The 20,305-nt window shown below is 36.7% G+C and overlaps 1 protein-coding gene across 3 annotated transcripts in view; it reads left to right on the top strand.

Moving 5' to 3' along the window:
• The window catches only part of ANO5 (anoctamin 5), a 94,876-nt gene that overhangs the window by 16,933 nt on the left and 57,638 nt on the right, over positions 1–20,305 (top strand). For all 3 annotated transcript variants that reach the window (XR_008201503.1, XM_052661732.1, XM_052661731.1), the window contains exons 4-7: positions 8,327–8,368; positions 11,233–11,346; positions 17,720–17,788; positions 19,287–19,571. Coding sequence is in view for 2 of the 3 variants with exons in the window: in XM_052661732.1 (XP_052517692.1) it covers positions 8,327–8,368; positions 11,233–11,346; positions 17,720–17,788; positions 19,287–19,571 (510 nt within the window). In the remaining variant the exon portion in view is untranslated. The remainder of the gene's footprint in view (positions 1–8,326; positions 8,369–11,232; positions 11,347–17,719; positions 17,789–19,286; positions 19,572–20,305) is intronic.

Below are 20,305 nucleotides of genomic sequence, written 5' to 3'. Positions count from 1 at the left end.
AAGAGAGTTCCAGAAAAACATCTACTTCTGCTTTATTGACTATGCCAAAGCCTTTGACTGTGTGGATCACAATAAACTGGAAAATTCTTCAAGAGATGGGAATACCAGACCACCTGACCTGCCTCTTGAGAAATCTGTATGCAGGTCAGGAAGCAGCAGTTAGAACTGGACATGGAACAACAGACTGCTTCCAAATAGGAAAAGGAGTACGTCAAGGCTGTATATTGTCACCCTGCTTATTTAACTTATATGCAGAGTACATCATGAGAAACGCTGCACTGGAAGAAACACAAGCTGGAATCAAGATTGCTGGGAGAAATCTCAATAACCTCAGATATGCAGATGACACCACCCTTATGGCAGAAAGTGAAGAGAAGCTAAAAAGCCTCTTGATGAAAGTGAAAGAGGAGAGTGAAAAAGTTGGCTTAAAGCTCAACATTCAGAAAACGAAGATCATGGCATCTGGTCCCATCACTTCATGGGAAATACATGGGGAAACAGTGGAAACAGTGTCAGACTTTATTTTCTTGGGCTCCAAAATCACTGTAGATGGTGACTTCAGCCATGAAATTAAAAGACGCTTATCCTTGGAAGAAAAGTTATGACCAACCTACATAGTATATTCAAAAGCAGAGACATTCCTTTGCCGACTAAGGTCCGTCTAGTCAAGGCTATGGTTTTTCCTGTGGTCATGTATGGATGTGAGAGTTGGACTGTGAAGAAGGCTGAGCACCGAAGAATTGATGCTTTTGAATTGTGGTCTTGGAGAAGACTCTTGAGAGTCCCTTGGCCTGCAAGGAGATCCAACCAGGCCATTCTGAAGGAGATCAACCCTGGGATTTCTTTGGAAGGAATGATGATAAAGCTGAAACTCCAGTACTTTGGCCACCTCATGAGAAGAGTTGACTCATTGAAAAAGACTCTGAAGCTGGGAGGGATTGGGGGCAGAAGGAGAAGGGGACGACCAAGGATGAGATGGCTGGATGGCATCACTGACTCAATGGACGTGAGTCTGAGTGAACTCCGGGAGATGGTGATGAACAGGGAGGCCTGGCGTGCTGTGATTCATGGGGTTGCAAAGAGTCGGACAGGACTGAGCGACTGAACTGAACTGAACTGAAAGCTTATGCTATTTTGGTGTCACTTTTTAAGAATAATAGTAGGACAATAATTTACTTTAAAATCTTTACAGAAGTGTTTGACTGTGACAACGAACACATTGCTAGAATTCTTCCTAAATGCTTGAAGGGACTGATGTAAGAGGCACTGAAACTTTGACTTCATTATTTGAATGTAAATCCATCTCCGTTTGAAACTATGAATCAAAGCATTTCAAAGAAAATTTCTTCTTTCTTTTTTCCTTTTAAGGCTTCTGTAGTAAGCATTTTTATTTAATTTGCCCTTCCAGTGCACCCTTTACTTTTCTGTGTGTCCATGTCTAAATATGTATGTATATTTACATTTCTCCTTCTTCTTACACTAAAGATAGCATACTCTATGTTTTGATCTGTTCCTTGGTTTTCACTTAAAAACATCCTGGAGTTCCCTCTGTATTGCATATCGATTTTACTTTCATTTGCTAGTATGTGACATCGTATTCAATTGTGTGGGTTTAGGATAATGTATTCATCCAGTCTTTTGGGTTGTTTTTAATCTTAGAAATCTTTTCTTTTTTTCAGTCTTTAACCCTTGGGAATCAGGCTTATAATATTTTGGCCAAGTGTATCTTTCTAAATACTATTTAACCATCAAAAATAAAGGCATATGTAATTTTACCATATACTACCAAATTTCCCTCTGTTTTGCATTTCTAAGAAATATACAAGTGTTCTCTTTCTCCAGAGCCTTACTAACAGTGTTTAGTGTGTTTAGATGTTTGCCTGTCTGTTAGAGAGGTATAGATAGTGGAGCTTTTTCATTTACTCCTGTATCCTAGGATAATTTAAACTTTCATACCTCTCAATATGTGTGAGACATTTATCTTTTTTCTGCATTCATGGTCATTTTCATTTATTTTGCTAGATCATTCTGTTTATATACCTTGTCTGTTTTCCTGTCAAGCTGCTAGGTTTTCTTTTTTTTTTTTTTTTCCTTGATTACTTTGGGAAAACTGTTTACATATTTATTATCACCCCCTTGCCCATGAGGGAAATTGAGAGGGGACAATTGTTAGAACCCAGGAGACAGTCAGTGAACTTCAGTGGAGGGAGGGTTAGAGCTCTCCTGAATCCAGCCTCAGAAAGGAAGAAATTTATACTCTCCTCCCTCCCTTCCAGTCATCTGTAGGAAGCCAGAGATGAGAGGAACTCTTTGATATCTATATCCAGTCACCCTCCCAAGGGAAAAACAAGCAGGGTAGCGAAGGATAGAAAAGGGATCTGCTGAGACAAAACGGAGATATTAGCTGCACATCACTGGATGTATTTCCCCTTTGGGGAAAAAAAATGTAATCCAACCATTATTATGCTGTAACTTACCAACGAATGATTCTACAACTTCGGAAGAATTCACACAATTTAACCTTTTATTTTAAGGTTAAAGTAGAAGGCCTGCTGGAAGCGGATGGCAACCCGCTCCAGTATTCTTGCCTGGAGAGTCCCCATGGACAGAGGAGCCTGGTGGGTTACAGTCCATGGGGTCACAAAGAGTCAGACATGATGAGCCTCTAAGCACAGCACAACGCAATCAACAGTGGATTTGATTGAGTACCTAAGTGTTCTTAAAAGTGTTACTCGCTCAGTTGTGTCCAACTCAGAAACCCCATGAACTGTAGCCTCTATTCATAGAATTCTTCAGGCAAGAATACTGGAATGGGCAGTCCCTTCTCCAGGGGATCTTCCCGACCCAGAGATTGAACCCAGGTTTCCTGCATTGCAAGCAGATTCTTTACTGTCTAAGCCACCAGGGAAGCCCTCTCAGCCACCAGGAAGTCATCAGTACCTAAATGGCTTGCTGAATAGCTAGGTTTGAAGGATGCTAAAACCATTAAATGAGATACAGAAAAATGAAGATTATACCTAAAAGAACCTGTCTTAGAGTGAATGCCGTTTGTGTTTAAGGGGAATAATTTGAAAAGCTATTAGAGTTTAAAGGAGGAGGAATGGGTATTAGAAAGCACACTAGAGGCATGCCTTAATAACAACCAACATGCTGTTAATGGTTTTAAGGGGGTGTTGATTTTACTCACCTCAGGGACAATTGTTCAAATATTTTATGACATGTATGGCATAGATGCAAACCATCCAGAATGTCTATTTGAATAAATGAACCAGAAGCAATTAGCATGAATATAGTTTAGTATTTATAATTGGTCCATGTATCTACTTAGATAGGATTGCTCTAGGACTCAAGACATTTAATTCCGTCTCCTGGGGATCTTATTCAGTTTCATGGTTTTAATTACCATTGATATGTTGCCACACTCAATTTGAACTTTCTAGTATAGACATCTCTCCTGACATTTAGCCTTAAATATCCAAGTCTTTCCCCACCATATGCATTTGAATGTCTAAAGTGAAGTGAAGTCGCTTAGTCGTGTCCGACTCTTCGCGACCCCATGGACTGTAGCCTACCAGACTCCTCAGTCCATGGGATTTTCCAGGCAAGAACACTGTCTAAAGACATTCTAATATTTATGTGTCTAAAATGTAATTTTTTCCCCAGACAAGAAGCTGCTCAAGTGAAATCTTTCATATCTCAACTACACACAATCTATTCTTCTAGCTGTTCAAGTTAGAAATTATCATCACTATTGTTTATACATTACATACAGTAAAATGCATTTTAGGTGTACAGTTTGACAAATTTTAACAAATCACAGCAGTCAAGGTATAAATTTCCATTACCTCAGTAAAAAAGCTTCCTTTTTTCTGTTTTACCCCTGCCCTCGGCAAGCTCTGATTTAAAAAAAAATTTTTTTTCTAAAGTGATATGTCAGCAGAATCATACTGTATATACTATATTTTATGTCTGGCTCCTGGACTTTTTGTTCAGCACAATGTTGCTGAAACTCACCCAGAATTCCATGTGATACTGATAAATTGAATCTTGTTGAATATCTCCATAATTTTTTGGTTTCTTTTGTTTTATTGCTAAGTAGTATTCCATTGTATGGATATAGCAGAATTTGTTTATCCATTCACCAGTTTGATGGATATTTGAATTGTTTTCAGCTTTATAAATAAAACTGTTAGGAATATTCATGTAAGAGGTGTTTGTATAGACGTATATTTTCATTTCTTTGCATTAATTTTCTAGGAGAAATTGTCTGGGTCATATGGAAAGAGTATGTGTAACTTTATATGAAATTGCAAAAATGTTTTTAAAAGGGGCTGTGTATTTTTCATTCCCACCAGTAATGCATGAGAGTTCTGGTTGCTCTGCGTGCTCCCCAGCACTTGATACTATCAGCTTTTTAATTTTAGTGGTTGAGTGAATGATACCTCATGGTTTCAGTTCTCGTTTAGGTGATGAATGATAATGTTACACATTTTTTCATGGGCTTATTGACCATTCATACGTCTTCTGTTAATTATATGTTCAAATCTTTTCTGTATTTTAGAAACTGGATTATCTTTTATTGACTTTTAAAAAGTTTGAAGGCAAGACCTTTGTCAGTTTTGTGTATTCCAAACATCTCCCAATCTGTGACTTTCCTTTTTTTTTTTTTAACTTAACACTGTTTTTTAAAAAAACAAATTTTCAAAGTTTCAAAGTTCACATACTCATTCTTTTTTTTTTAATGAACCATGCTTTTTGTGCTCTAAGAAATATTTGTCTGTACCAAAGTAGAGGAGATTTTCTCAGATTTTCTACAGTTTTATACTTTTAACTCTTACCTTTGGTTTGGGATTCATTTTGAGTTAACTTTTGTAGATGTTTTGTGGTGTGAATTAAATTTATTTGCTTTTTACTATCCATATATAGCACGTGTTATCATTTCCTCATAGAATCTTTGTGGAACCTGACCATGTAGGTGTGAGTTTATTTCTAAACTCTGCTTTGCCCCATCATATGTCTATTCTTATGACAATATTACGCTGTCTTGATTACTCTCAGTTCAGTTCAGTTGCTCAGTTGTGTCCGACTCTTTGCAACACCATGAACTGCAGCATGCCAGGACCCCTGTCCATTACCAACTCCCAGAGTTTACCCAAACTCATGTCCATTGAGTTGGTGATGTCATCCAACCATCTCATCCTCTGTCGTCCACTTCTCCTCCTGCCCTCAATCTTTCCCAGCATGAGGGTCTTTTCCAATGAATCAGCTCTTCGCATCAGGTGTCCAAAGTATTGGAGCTTCAGCTTCCACGTTAGTCCTTCCAATGAACACCAGGACTGATCTCCTTTAGGATGGACTGGTTGGATCTCCTTGCAGTCCAAGGGACTGTCAAGAGTCTTCTCCAACACCATAGTTCAAAAGCATCAATTCTTTGGTGCTCAGCTTTCTTGATAGTCCAGCTCTCACATACATACATGACTACTGGAAAAACCATAGCCTTGACTAGAAGAACCTTTGTTGGCAAAGGTTCTACTTCTACTTTGCTTTCACTTTATAGTAAAAGTATGAAAATCAGATTATTTCCAATTTATTCTTCTTTATCAAAATTGTTTGGCTACTCTAGAATCTACATTTTTCATATAAATTTTACAATCAGCTTGACAAGTCTAAAAAATTATTATTGGTGTTTTGATTGATATTGCTTAGAATCTGTAGATTAATTTCAGGAGAATTTACATCTTAACGATATTGATCATTTTCAGTACATGAACATAAAGTATATCTCTGTTTTGATATGTTTTAGTATATATCAGCAATATTTTCATTTTTAGTGTGCAAGTATTATACACATTGGACTTCCCTGATGGCTCAGAGGGTAAAGTGTCTCTGCAATGCAGGAGACCCGGGTTCGATTCCTGGGTCGGGAAAATCCCCTGGAGAAGGAAATGGCAACCCACTCCAGTACTATTGCCTGGAAAATCACATGGATGGAGGAGCCTGGTAGGCTACAGTCCATGCGGTCGCAAAGAGTCGGACATGACTAAGCGACTCTTTCACTTTCATTATACGTATATGTTAAATCTGCCCATAGATGCTTCATATTTTTGATCCTCATGTAAATATATCTTTTTTTCATTTCCAACTGGACATTGCTCTTTTTCTCTCTTATCTCTTATCTTGGATTTTAAAAATATACAGATTTAAAACACCTGGCATAATAATTCAAAAGTTAGGATTTAAGATGTTCAAGTTATGTGTAATGAAAGAAAGATGTTATTGCCAACTTCTGTATAGCACCAGTAATAAAAGTTTTCAACTCTGTTTATAGAGAAGAGGCTCTAACATATCTTTTTACAAATAAGTTAGACTAAATTTAATAAATTAGAAAGACACAGACAAGTTATGCTTATGGTAAGTTTATAATAATGTGAAAACTAATTTTATTATCATGGCAATATTATTAAAAAGGCAAGAAAAATGTGTGCATTAAATGTAGCCACTTACTATATTAAAAAATTCAGTGCTTAGACAAAACTAGAAGTAAATACACCAAATGGTTACAAAGTAGCAAAGAAATAGGAATGATTTTAAAAATACATTTTTAGTAGGCTTAGTGTTACTATTTTATAATGAAAAGTGAACATATTCGGCACATGATGGAAATATATAGTAAAGTTATTAATTCTAAATTTTTAGTCTATGGAATGTTAATTGTATCATCTTGTAATCAAGTCCTTTGGTGATCTTCATTTAATATATTTAAAATGTTCAGTCAGTACTTTTTCAGGACCAACTGTTGATACTGAGCTCACTGATTTTTATATTGTGAGGATATAGTGTATTGGAAAGGCTGCAGAGTAACCTGACAATAGATGTATTTATCGCAGAAGGCTTTTTACCAATCATTTAGGTAAATTTTTATACCTTGCATTCTCAACATTCTTAATGTGGTGGTACTAGTTAAACCATGACTCCAGGGCCAACTTGTTCTTTAGGTCTGTGAGGCACAAAATACTTTTTGGAGCCCATGGAAATGTTTTAATTTTAATATATTTTAAAATCATAGTAAAAAAAAAGTATAATCATATATATTATTTTTTATTAAAAATTTTAATAGAAAAGGGACCCATGAAAGTCATAATATGGTCCTATATGGCATCTTACAGTATGAGTGTTTCATTTCCCTTAACAATTTTGTGATGACTTCTGGTGAAACATCTGAGAAAAGTAGTAACTTGTGGATCTCATGAGAGATCCCAAGAAAATTAAAATGCTAAGTTGAAATATTTCAGCCCAACACAAAATAATATGCTTTATACAGGGACCAACATCCATCATGTATCTGTCTTTTTTTAAGTAACGGCAGTCATCTATACATAGTAGGCTCTTCAGTTTACAGAGCTGAGACTTTCCCAGCTTAGTCACCAGTTGCTGGGTCTCTCTAGCATATTCCAGAAAGACAACAGTTTAAACAATACTTTGCATGGCAAGAACTGAAATTCTTTATTGATAATTTAATTAGATAATTTATAATTTCATTTTACTGTGAAATATAGTACTTGCCTTTTTGTGCCATAGGTTGTTTTCCTTCCAAATATCATTGATTATCCCAGATGTTTTTTAGTGAATTGCTTTGGTATTCTAAAAAGAATGGTAACTGAAGATTGAAGACAACTCGACATTTAAGTAATTAAGTGACTTTTTTCCCCCAGCATTCTGGTACTGAAATATTTTATTTGTAATGAAAGATTGTTAATCTTTTAGATCTGATTAAAGCTTGGAACCTCTTTCTAAAAAAAAGTAATTACACACACACTTATACGGTGATGGTAATTTCACTATTTTTTTCAGTAATGAAATATTTTACACTATTGGGTGAGGTTTTCATACCATACATGGTCCCAGAATAACTGTAATAATGTTGCTTTCTTTGCCTGATGTATATAGGCATACATAACAGAATTTCTACTACATCTATTTTACTTGACATTTCCATTCTCATGTTTTCCTTCATTATTTTTTCTGTTCTTTCTTTCTTAATCCAGGTCCACAGATGAGTTTGTTTAAAGTTACTGTAAAAAGATTTAGGGAAATTTACTTGAAAGTCCCCTATTTTTCTTTCATTTATTCTGTATTGTCTTCTTCTTATTTTTGTTCTTCTTTTCTTCTTACTGTCTTCTCCCACCTTCCAAATCTTAAGTATTACACATACACATGCATATTCACATGAGCGATCACACTGGGGTTGGTTTGTCTGCATGTCTGTTTTGAGGGAAATCTTTAATTCTGGGCAGGATTTGCTAACATTCTATTGATTGCTTCACAGTCTGCCAAGCGATACAATTTGTTCCTGAGGCGGCGTCTTCTGGTAACCAGTGCGGAATGATAACTGCCTGTGCTTTGGATGACTACATTGCTAGCCTGAGTCATTTTTGTTGTAATGAATGCTATTAATTTGAGGGACTTTGTCATTGGTTCCTATTCCCCAGGCAACTGAGATTTTAGAATGGTGATTCACAATCTTTTGGGGTCTGATTTAAGCTTTGGAACCTCTTCCTTAAAAAAAAATGTAATTGCAAACACACAAATACATGCACGTGCACTTACACACTTTGAATTTACATTCAGTTTCAGAAGTTTATGAATTCCCATGAAGAATCCAAGTTTATGAACCTCAGAATAACTACCTCATTCAATAGCCACACAGGTGTTTGCCTCACTATGAACAGGCATTTCCAAGAACAAATACAAATACAATCAAATATAAATGAAAAGATACACACACACACTGCAAAAAAATGATCTTAATGTCATGTTTTCTGCAAAACAAAAGAATGAGATGTTCTCATAGTTTTCAGTTATGTGTAACAAAATTATCATGTTTTTCTGCCCCAGTTGACTTCAGCCAGTTTGTGTGAACAGTGCTAAGGATGTCTGCCGCTGCTGCTGCTAAGTCGCTCCAGTCGTGTCCGACTCTGTGCGACCCCATAGATGGCAGCTCACCAGGCTCCCCTATCCCTGGGATTCTCCAGGCAAGAACACTGGAGTGGGTTGCCATTTCCTTCTCCAATGCATGAAAGTGAAAACTGAAAGTGAAGTCACTCAGTCGTGTCCAACTCTTCACGACCCCATGGACTGCAGCCCACCAGGCTCCTCCGTCCATGGGATTCTCCTCATAGCATTTACAGGGCTACCAGTGATTTCTCTGTATTTAAAATTTTTTTTACAGTTTATAGTTAGGGAATGACATATTGATAGAAATGTTGGTTTTTCTAGGTAGCCTTTGGTTTTTGAGAGAAGGGAATTACATATGCTCATGGACAGAGGAGCCTGGCAGACTACAGTCCCTGGGGTTGCAAAGAGTTGGACACGACTGAGCAACTAAGCACAGCACATTTCAACTGAACATTCAGGAAATAATTGGATTAAATAGTCTAGCTACTTTGTTTGTTCCTTAACGGAAAAAAGCTCTGACTGTGGTTTTTGTTGATTTCTAGATGCACAGCTTCTGTCACCAGAACTTCTCTTTGTGGACCTAAATTTAGCTGTTCAAACAATATGAATTCTTACCAATATATGTGATTAAAAAAAAAAAGAAAACTCTACCAGACAAAATATGATTGACCCAGACTTAGAGCAAAGAGATTATTTTTCCCTCTAATTTTTTGCTTTGATTGTATTTCATCTAATTAGTAGTATTTTCCCTTCCCCAGTTTGGTAATTTCATGAAATATGCTAATCCTGTGACAACTTACAAGAGCTCAAATAATTTTTCATTTTGTTCACTTTTTTTAGTGATTTATAATCAAGATCTACAACATGGTAGCAGTTTGAATTTTTCACTTTTCTTTTTTTTTACTCTCTTTTATGAGAGGAGAGATGACTGTGTATCCTTTGGGTGCAAAAAACCCAGACATAACATTTAAATGACTTATCTTGATATGTAATCTCTACACTCCTTGAATATTTTTTGTGTCTTCATTCTTTTTTCACACATTTCCTCCTGTGCATTGGGAGCTAGTTCTTTCTGAGACATACCAGTCAAGCATTCATATAACTAAAATACAGTTATTCTGTTCATAAACCACAGATCAAATGAGATTTTTTTCTTATTCTTACTTGACTGATCTACATCCAGTCCTTTTTATGGGTGATTTGCCTGGCCTGACTTGAATGAGAAACAGCATCAGTTCAGTATAGAATACCATAAAAGAAACTCATACACTGAAATAAATACCAGTTATGAAAATTAAAAACCCAGTTCCCCATTCACTAGTTAGCTCAAGCAGTTGGAAAGTTGTCTATATTATGAATTTGCATCACAGGGTTAGAGAGGTCACTGATAATGCACTCTATCATCTATTTACATCATTCTAGGTATTATATGTGGACTGTTGCAAATAATAACTATTACATATTACATGTAAACTTCCAAGTGGACCAAATCAGTCAAACTTAAAATCTCTTCTTTTTGAAGCTCTGATGTTTTCGTAGTTTTGAAAGGGGAGGAATTAATGAACTATACATGTGAAGGGTAAATTTGCAAATTTGACTATTTTAATGAGAGAATTGATAACACAGATTTAAACGATGGATTGATTTTGGCTCACTTAAGTAATTGATGTTGAAAAGGAGATTTGTATGTGAGTTTATTTGAATTGAAGCCAGCTAGCAAGCTAACTTGCTTTCTAATTTTTAGCTGCATCTTGATTTTATTTTAACCCTTCAAAACATTAATTAAAAAGTAGCAATTTTATGAAAACATAGCATGAGCATTAATTATGTTTTTGTCCTTGCAGTGTTCTTGTACTAATTCATGAATTAGTCTGTAATTAATTATACCCCTAAAGTAGTATGTGACCATGAATTATTTGTTGGAATAATTGTTATTTTGCTTAATGAAGTAACAAGTCTCTCTGAATATGCTTTTGGGATCAATGTATACATGTATTCATTTTGTATTTTCGTGTAATTGTAGCATTTTTATTATATGCGCATGTACTCAATATGCTTAGTTTCATCTTGAGTCTTCATTGTTTAATATGTAACTTCTTTATGAATGTGACTTTCTAAAATAAGCATGATCTTCCACTGATGAAAACTCTGTCTTCATCTGTCATTTTCGGAAAATGAAATTAGATGGTGACCAAATTTTAATTTAATTTCTTTCATTTTTTTGCCATCTGAAAATAAAATTGTAACTTAAAGCTGTGCCATTCATGTCTCCTGCAGTTTAAAAAAGATGAACAAAGCAAAGATTCTATCTTCTTCAGAGACGGGATTAGGAAAATTGATTTTGTGCTTTCCTATGTTGATGACATAAAGAAAGAAGCAGAATTGAAGGCGGTAAGTATTTACAAGAGAGAGAGATGGGAATAATAAAAAGAAGCACATTCCGTAATTTGACAGGGATGTTTCCACTGAAATTATTTTGTAAGAGTTAACGGCCCCAGAGTATTTCTGGAAGCAGAAACTGAGTGGAAAGACTACAAAATATGCAACCCCAAAATGCATATGTAATTTCAACTTTTTTTTTTTACATTTTGGACAGTGGCTTCCTTTTGTAGCTCACCTTTGTTCTTAAATGTGACCACCAGAATTTGAGGTGTACATATGAATATAATATTTATCTTTTGTATTCAATTTCATTTCAGCTTTCATTAATCCATTCTATCTGAAGTAGCCTTGACATTATGTTCTATCTGAACTTACATTATCACTTTACATTATTTGTGTTTTTTTTTCCCACTTGTTTACTGTCTCCAACACCATAAAGTAAGTTCACAAAACCAAAGACTTTGTCTTTGTTACTGTATGCTCAAATGCCTAGAGGAGTAGTTGGAGAATAATGGATGCTTAATAAATATTGGTTGGTTGGTTTAGTCTGTAAATTGTGTCCAGCTCTTTTGTGACCCCATGGACTGTGTAGCCCACCAGGCTCTTCTGTCCATGAGATTTTCCTGACAAGAATGCTGGAGTGGGTTGCCATTTCCTTCTCCAGGGGATCTTCCTGACCCAGGGATTGAACCTGGGTCACCTGCTTTGCAGGCAGATTCTTTGCTGATTGAGCCATTAAATATTTGAGGTGTCCTGCAGTCCATGGGCAGAGAAGGCAGTGGCACCCCACTCCAGTACTCTTGCCTGGAAAATCCCATGGATGGAGGAGCCTGGTAGGCTGCAGTCCATGGGGTCGTCAACAGTCGGACACGACTGAATGACTTCACTTTCATTTTTCACTTTCATGCATTGGAGAAGGAAATGGCAACCTACTCCAGTGTTCTTGCCTTGAGAATCCCAGGAACGGGGGAGCCTGGTGGGCTGCTGTCTATGGGGTCGCACAGAGTTGGACACAACTGAGGCGACTTAGCAGCAGCAGCAGCAGTCCACGGGCCCTCAAAGAGTTGGATATGACTTAGTGACTGAACAACAGCAATGGGTAAGCATATAAACACACATTTACTAACATGCTTAACATAGGAAATAAATGTCCCATAAAGTAAAAAACTAGAGAGATTATGTAAGTCTCTGTACATATCCCTCCCTGTCCTTTTCTTCTGCTCTTTCCCTGGCAACTCTTCCACTAGGGCACTAAAATTCATTCACGGTCACCACTTTCAGCTCTTGTCTGAATGTCTCTTCAAGCCTAGCTTCTCTTGGGGATTTGATGCCTTCCCCAGCAGCCCGCTTAAGTGGTGGCGGTTTTTCCCCTGCAGATGTTTTTCCGGAGATGGATGAATGCCTGCTTTCCTTGTATCTAGTTGTTGATTCCAGTCCATCCTCCCTTGCTTAGCCCTAAAACTCCTGAGCTTTAAATCTCATCAGAGTTATGACTACCTAGCACTGTTGCTACCCTTATTCTGTCCCTGATCTTCCAACAGGGAAGCTTTTGTTAACAAAACGTTTCTCAACAATTTTAGCTCCTGGTTCACTATTACTCTACACCCAAGCTCCTTTTTTAATTATTTATAATCTCAGTGCATATGTAGATGATTATTTTGGCATCTGGCCTCTCTGTTCCTTGAACTCCCTTTTCCAATTATCTTAGTCTCTAACTCAGCTCTTCATTCCCCTAGAACTTGCCATTACTAATAGCTACAACTCTTTACAATCTCATTCGAAGTATCCAGCTGTCTGACCAATACCTGTCTTCCTTCAACTCACCAGGACCAGATTAAATATAATTATGTTAATCTTCTTACTGCTGCTCCTTATCTTTATGCCCTTTTTTATGCTTGTTCAGTTTAAACCTCATATCAAATTATCCTGTATGGCATATGCCATCAAACCCCTTGATCCTCTCTCAAGTCATACTTAACTTTGCAAAACAACTTCATTAAACCCAGCTGTCTACCTACTACATGCCAGAACCATGCAGAAAGAAAGACATCTCACCCACTTACTGACTTTATCTCGTATTTGTGCCAATGGACCTCAACTAGGTCCTTAATGCTATCTGGCAGTCACACTTTACTTCTTTAAATTATTCAGTTTCCCAATCTGCTGGATGACTGTTTTATAACCTTTTCTCTCTCTTATCTTGGATGTATCCTCCTTATTTTCAAGCTTGGCTGACCACTTTTCTAAGTCACTGAGAAAACTGAAGCAAGTAGAAGAGAAATAATTAATTTTCATTACCATATCTGTCCATCTACCAGTATCTTCATCTGTGTAATCTACCTTTCTTTCTGTTACCACAGATGAGCTGTCTGTCCTTCTGTCTAAAGCCAAGAACTCTGCTTGTGTCCTGAATCCATTTTTAGGGATCAGAAAGACTACCCCAGGTTTGCTGTTTCATTAAAAGACCTCACAGGACACAGCATGCAGCCATACTCAATGGCTATGATATATTGCAATGAAATAAGTAAAGCAAAATCAGCAAAAGGAAAAGAATGCATGGGACAAAATCCAGAGAAAACAAGATACAGGCTTTTAAGAGTTCTCTCCAGGTGGAGGGGAGTCATGGGACACACTTGATTTTTCCATTAACAATGTGTGACATTGCACTGGAAGTGTTGACTGCTAGGGAAGCTCATTAGTGATGCAATGCTGTAGGATTTTACTTGTCACCTTCTGCTGAGCTCATAGTGATATTTCATAGTCCTGAAGGGAAGCAGGTGTTCAGTATAAATGACATAGTTTGTACAAAACAGGTGAAGTAAATTCAGCCACTCTTAGTAGTTCCGAGAGTGGTGGGAACACTCCCCAAAACCAGTTTTCAAACACCAGAACCAACTTGCAGCCAGGCCTCTCTATCTTAGAGCAGTTTTAAGCCTGTTATAGTATGCCTACTTAGGGATGTTGCTTTTATGATTCTTTCTCCCTTAAACTGCATTTTGTGTTGTTCTTTACTGAATCATTTCTTTCAACAAATGAATGTACTGTTGATTTTTCCTTATTTAAAAAATAAAAATTAAAAAAGCAAGAACAAAAACCTCTTGATCTCAGTTTCCCTGCCAGCTACTGTCAGTTTTTCAGTTTTCTTTTGGCTCAGTTTTCTCTTAAACCCATTCCTATCAGGCCTTAACCTCACCCACTCTGCTCATCTTTATATAAATGAATCTAGCGTTCAAGTCTCAACCCTCATTTTGCTCGACCTGTTAGCAGCATCTGCCACCACTTAGCATTCCTTTCTCTATGCTGCACATTCTTGACGTGGCTTCCGAGTCTCCACATTCTTTCAGCTTTCTTATTTCACTAGCCACCCCTTTTCAATCTTTTCTTCTCGCTCATCCCTTGTGAGCATAGTGCCTTAGGCTCTGTCCTTGATCCTCTTCTTGTCTCAATCTATCTTGATTTCTTTGATGATACATCCAGTCTCACAGTTTTAAAATTTAAGACCATGTTTATGCTAATTCTGTTTACTTTTCCACTTCATACATCTTTCCTATATGGCTGTTCTGTATCTCCACTCGAAAGTCTTACAGAATCTCAGACTCAGCAGGTCTAAAATGAAATCCTGGACTTCTCCCCAAAGCCTGATTCATCTACAAGTCTTCCTTGTCTACAGTTATTTATCATATAGTCAGTAGTTATAAAGGACAGAATTTATAGTGTATTGTAAATGGTCCAGTTAAATCACTTGTTAGCTTATATCCCTAGAAGGTAAATGTCATGGCAATTTGGTACCCATCATCATTTATTTAAAAAAAAATGAGTTATATGAATCAACTCTTTTTTAACACTTCAAATTTTACATAATTTACTTTTCTCCACCTAAAATTTTCCTTCCACTTTTTCTGTGTAATTTTTTCCTAATTTAAATGTGTTTTATATTTAGGAGGCTTCTATCATTTGTTCAGTCAAGTTTGCTACAATAAATGTGTATGTACATTGAAGGGTTTTTATTTCTTCATCAAAACAGTCTAAACCTAAAGCTTTTTCTTTTGTTTTTTGAGGGTTTGTTTTTTTTTTAATACAGTTGTGCAAGTACATAATTGGTAAAACTTCAAATACTATAATATTTGACAAGTAATTATCAGATATCAGAAGTAAACTCATCCTAAATGCATCAGTTAATGAAATGAATGCAGGGGCTTTAAACAATATCTTCTTTTTCTTTTAATAATTTTGTTGATTCATTCATATGTGACTGTGCTTGGTCTTCATTGCTGCTGCACAGACTTTCCTCTAGCTGTGGCTATCAGCAGCTACTCACTCGTGTGGTTTTCAGGCTTCTCGTTGTGGTGGCTTCTCTTGTGGAGGAGCATGAGCTCCAGGGTGCGTGGACTTCAGTAGCTGCAGCACATGGGCTTCCGTAGTTGCTACTCCCAGACTCTAGAGCACAGGCTCAGTAGTTGCGGCACACAAGCTCCATGGCATGCGGGATCCTCCGGGACCAGGTGCTGAACCCATGTCATCTGCCCTGGTGGGCAACTCCTCAGCACTGAGCCACCAGGGAAGCCCAGCCGAATTTTCTTTATTTGTAGATGAATGAGAATTATTCCTAGAATGAGATGAGGTCCGTCTAGTCAGCTTGAAGTATATTCTTTTTTTTATGTTAGTATAAATTAATCTTCTTCAGATAAATAAGCAGATTGGAATAGAAATGGTACTGTTTTAGCAGCTTTAATCTTTTTGGGTGAACTCCTGAATTACAGCAGCAAATTGCAAAGTGATTTGTCATAAAGGTAATATTTAATGGTCAATCACCTAACAATACTTAGCTCAGCTTTCAATTTTACTGAAGTCAGAGAACTGGTGTCCAGATGTCTCACAAAAGCATTTGTTACTGTAACGAGAGGAGGTTTTCACTTTTTTTGGAAGAAAAGCTATGACCAACATAGACAGTATATTAAAAAGGAGAGGCATTACTTTGCTGACAAAGGTCCATCTAGTCAAAGCTATGTTTTTTCCAGTAGTCATGTATGGATGTGAGAGTTGGACTATAAAGAAGGCTGAGCACCAAAGAATTAATGCTATTGAACTGTGGTCTCAGAGAAGACTCTTGAGAGTCCCTTGGACTGCAAGGAGATCAAACCAGTCAATCTTAAAGGAAATCAGTCTTGAATATTCATTGGAAGGACTGATGCTAAAGCTGAAACTCCAATACTTTGGCCACCTGATGGAAAGAACTGACACATTGGAAAAGACCCTGATGCTGGGAAAGATGGAAAGCAGGATCAGATGGTTGGATGGCATCACTGATTCCATTGACATGAGTTTGAATAAGCTCCAGGAGTTAGTTATGGAAGCCTGCCATGCTGCAGTTCATGGGGTTGCAAAGAGTTGGACATGACTGGGTGACTGAACTAAACTTATTCACTTTTTTAATACTGATAATGTACTTTGAACGTCCTTCTCGCCCCTTATTTTTTTGTTTTGTTTGTGCTTTCCTGGAGGATTGCAGCCTGCTTTTCCTTTTGGTCATACAGGAGAAGGATAATTGTGAAAAATATCAGATAGGGGAGAATTGTTCATAAACATGTTCTCACATGTTGTTAATGTTGGATGTTGGAGAAAAAGAGCACATTAAAATTATATTCCTTGTAAAGTCTGAAGATCTCTCAAGGTGGACATATCCATTTGAAGATATGTCCTGTGATATCCTAGTAAAACCTTTGAAAGTTTCATTTACTATTTTTCATAGTTATGTCATAATTTTTTACATTTAAGTCACAATTGCAATTTTTCACACTTGCATAAGGGTTAACTCATACTTGAATTATACTCAAATCACAGTTACAATTTTTCACACTTACAGTTAAAGCCAAAAGCATTTTGAACGTTATTGTTTTAAAGCTCACAAGTAATGATTATTTGCACTTAATTGGATTAAATTTAATTTTACCTTTTCTGAGTGAAACTATTCTTCATGATTAAAAAGTCATGATGATTTTTGCCTGAAAATTGTGTTAAATATGTCATCTGTTTAAAGTGTCTGATATCTTTGTAGGACTGAGTCTTCCCAACTAGAAGTGTAATATATCTGTTTATCAAAATGTTTTATGTTAATTTAGTAAAGTTTTCTGTATTTTTTTTCCAGAGAGCAGTCCTGCATATTTCCTGTAGATTATTCCTAGATATATTGATTTTTATAGTTATAGTATGAATTATTATACAGGTGAAAAGCCATTCATGGCACTCAGATGGGGGTAATACATAGAATGCTTTTATATACAATCAGGGAACATCTGAAGGCCCAGTCATTGTGTAACAAGTCTGTTTATCACTGGGCAAATAAAAGTATTTTACAGAATTCTACTGATTTGTTTTTCCATAGGAGAGAAGAAGACAATTTGAACAAAATCTCAGAAAAACTGGTCTTGAGTTGGAAATTGAAGATAAAATGGTAAATGTAGTTATTAGTCTATACCAGAGTCTTGGTTTTTTAAGTTTTGTTTCCTTGTACTCTGACCTTTGACTGACTAGACTGTTGTGTTTGAGAGCAAAATAAGTTTTTCTGCCTACAGACATTTACACTGGGGTTGACAGGGCCTGTGATATTCCAGGGAAATAACTAGGTCAGTGCTCTGAAATTGAGATGATGAGTGATGAGTGGAATGCTTTAAAAATAGGCATGCATAGTTCTCATCAGGATCCAGAGAAAGTAAAGACATGGTTTTTGTTTCATATCTGTCTCATTTTGAAGGTGGCCTATAATCTAACACCTTGACTAGTTAACCTGGCTATCTTATAACACAGACTTTTAGTTAAGGCATAGACATTTTTTTCTGTTCATTAACATGACATTTTTTCCCCCTAACCTATCGTTTACTTGTTTTGAATTTCTTTCCAAATTGCTTTTAAAGACCTATTTCAGATCCAACCCTGTCCATGAAATTCTAATACTCTAGTTCTAAATTAATATTCTCTACTTTGTATTTATTGCTGAATTTTTTCTTACTAAACTCTAATAAATATGAATTATACCATGTATTCTATCTGTAACTTAACTATTCTCCTTTGTAATGAACTGTTGTTACCTAAAGTTCTTCTAGGTATAGGCAATACATTGAAACTGGTTAAGAAGAGCAAGTACATCTTATATTTTGTGTGTATTTCTCATATGTCCTAAGCACAGTTATGAGCTAATAGCTAGTTGTTAAAAACTTAAGAGATTGTCCAGAACCGTATGTGTTTCTATGGATATCAGGCTAGTGTACATTGACCCTGAAATATATTTTTTAAAAATTCTCGCTTTGTTTTCTATGTCTCTTCCTTTCTCACACACATGAATAATGTGTTTGTATATACATGTGTGTGTGTATATGTGTGTGTATGTTGCTATTTTTAGCTGCCAAGACTCTTTTGAAACCCAGTGAACTGTAGCCCACCAGGCTCCTCCATCCATGGGATTTCCCAGGCAAGAATGCTGGAATGGGTTGGCATTTCCTTCTCGAGGTGATCTTCCCAACCCATGGATTGAACCTGTGCCCCTCCTGCATTGCAGGCAGATTCTTTACCACTGAGCCACCAGGAAAACCCACATATTATACATACACACACACACACACACACACACACACACACACACACACGTATCTCATATATATATATATGAGAAAGAAATGGCAATCCACTCCAGTATTCTTGCCTGGGAAATCCCATGAACTGACGAGCCTGGTGGGCTACAATCCATGAGGTTACAAAGGGCCAGATACACCTGAGCAACTAAACAAGAAGAAGGTATGTACCACTGTTTTAAGCATTACTTTTCTAGAAATTTTGCTGAAATTTTTCAAAAAATTGAGAATGGTGTGACATCTTTTAATTTGAGGTTTTGTAAGAATTTTCTTTCTTTAATCAATTTAGTAATCTTTCCACTATTTTGCCTCCATTTTATACAGAACTCCGAAGATGGAAGGACTTACTTTGTCAAGATCCATGCCCCTTGGGAGGTGTTAGTTACTTATGCCGAAGTGTTGGGAATCAAAATGCCTGTTAAGGAGAGTGATATTCCCTCAGCTGACAGAACCCCTTTTAGTTGTATGCTTGAGCCTCTGAAGCTCCCAAGGGGCGTGAAGCATCCTACTCCGGATTATTTCACTGTTCAGTTCAGCAGACATCGGCAAGAGCTCTTCCTCATTAAAGATGAGTCAAGCTTCTTTCCATCCTCATCAAGAAACAGAATTGTAGGTAGAGAAGACCTTTGGGTACATCCCTTCAAGTGTGCTTGTACATGTGCAATACTATGACTACAAGGTGTTTCTGTGTAAATTTTGATGTGTTCCACGATATTGGGCAGATTTGAATGTCCATCTTGGACCACATAACCGTGTCAACCTCCCTACTTCTCAAATTGTTTAAAAGTGAATAGTTGACAGTGTGAATATAGCAAAGAGGCCTCATGCAATATTGGGGGAATTACTTAATTAAGACCTAGAGGACTTTTATGTTGTAAGATTTCTGTAAAATCATTCTATAATTTTAGCCTTTGGTTTTATATATTCAGTGCATATTAGGAGAAATATTGGTCATTCCAAATGGAAATGAAGTGTTTTAATTTCTGTATATATGGTGTTGACTGGAAAAAAAAAAAGCACAAGCTAAATGTTGAGAATTATGTTTTATTCAGGGACATTGTCATAGACTATAGCCTCTGAGGAACTGTTGCAAAGAGGTCATGGAGGACCCAGGATAAAACAAACAAACATGTAATAGAGCATTAAAAGATTACTGCTAATCACAAAATGCAGATATCTCAAGTTAATTTTAGTGCTTTTCTGGGTATGGGAAGATTGAGGAGTCTGGGGTGTTGAAATTATTCCTTTGATATACCTCTTAACTATGTAGGACCTGTATCCTGCTTTTCTCTCACCTGAATTCCCCATTGTGGCATGGCTGCAGTAGTTAATGGCTTGTTGGC

The sequence above is a fragment of the Budorcas taxicolor genome, chromosome 25 (genome assembly GCF_023091745.1).
Source record: "Budorcas taxicolor isolate Tak-1 chromosome 25, Takin1.1, whole genome shotgun sequence".
Classification (NCBI taxonomy): domain Eukaryota; kingdom Metazoa; phylum Chordata; class Mammalia; order Artiodactyla; family Bovidae; genus Budorcas; species Budorcas taxicolor.
Note: the sequence above shows the minus strand (reverse complement) of the source record. Positions and strands in the feature narration are given on the sequence as shown.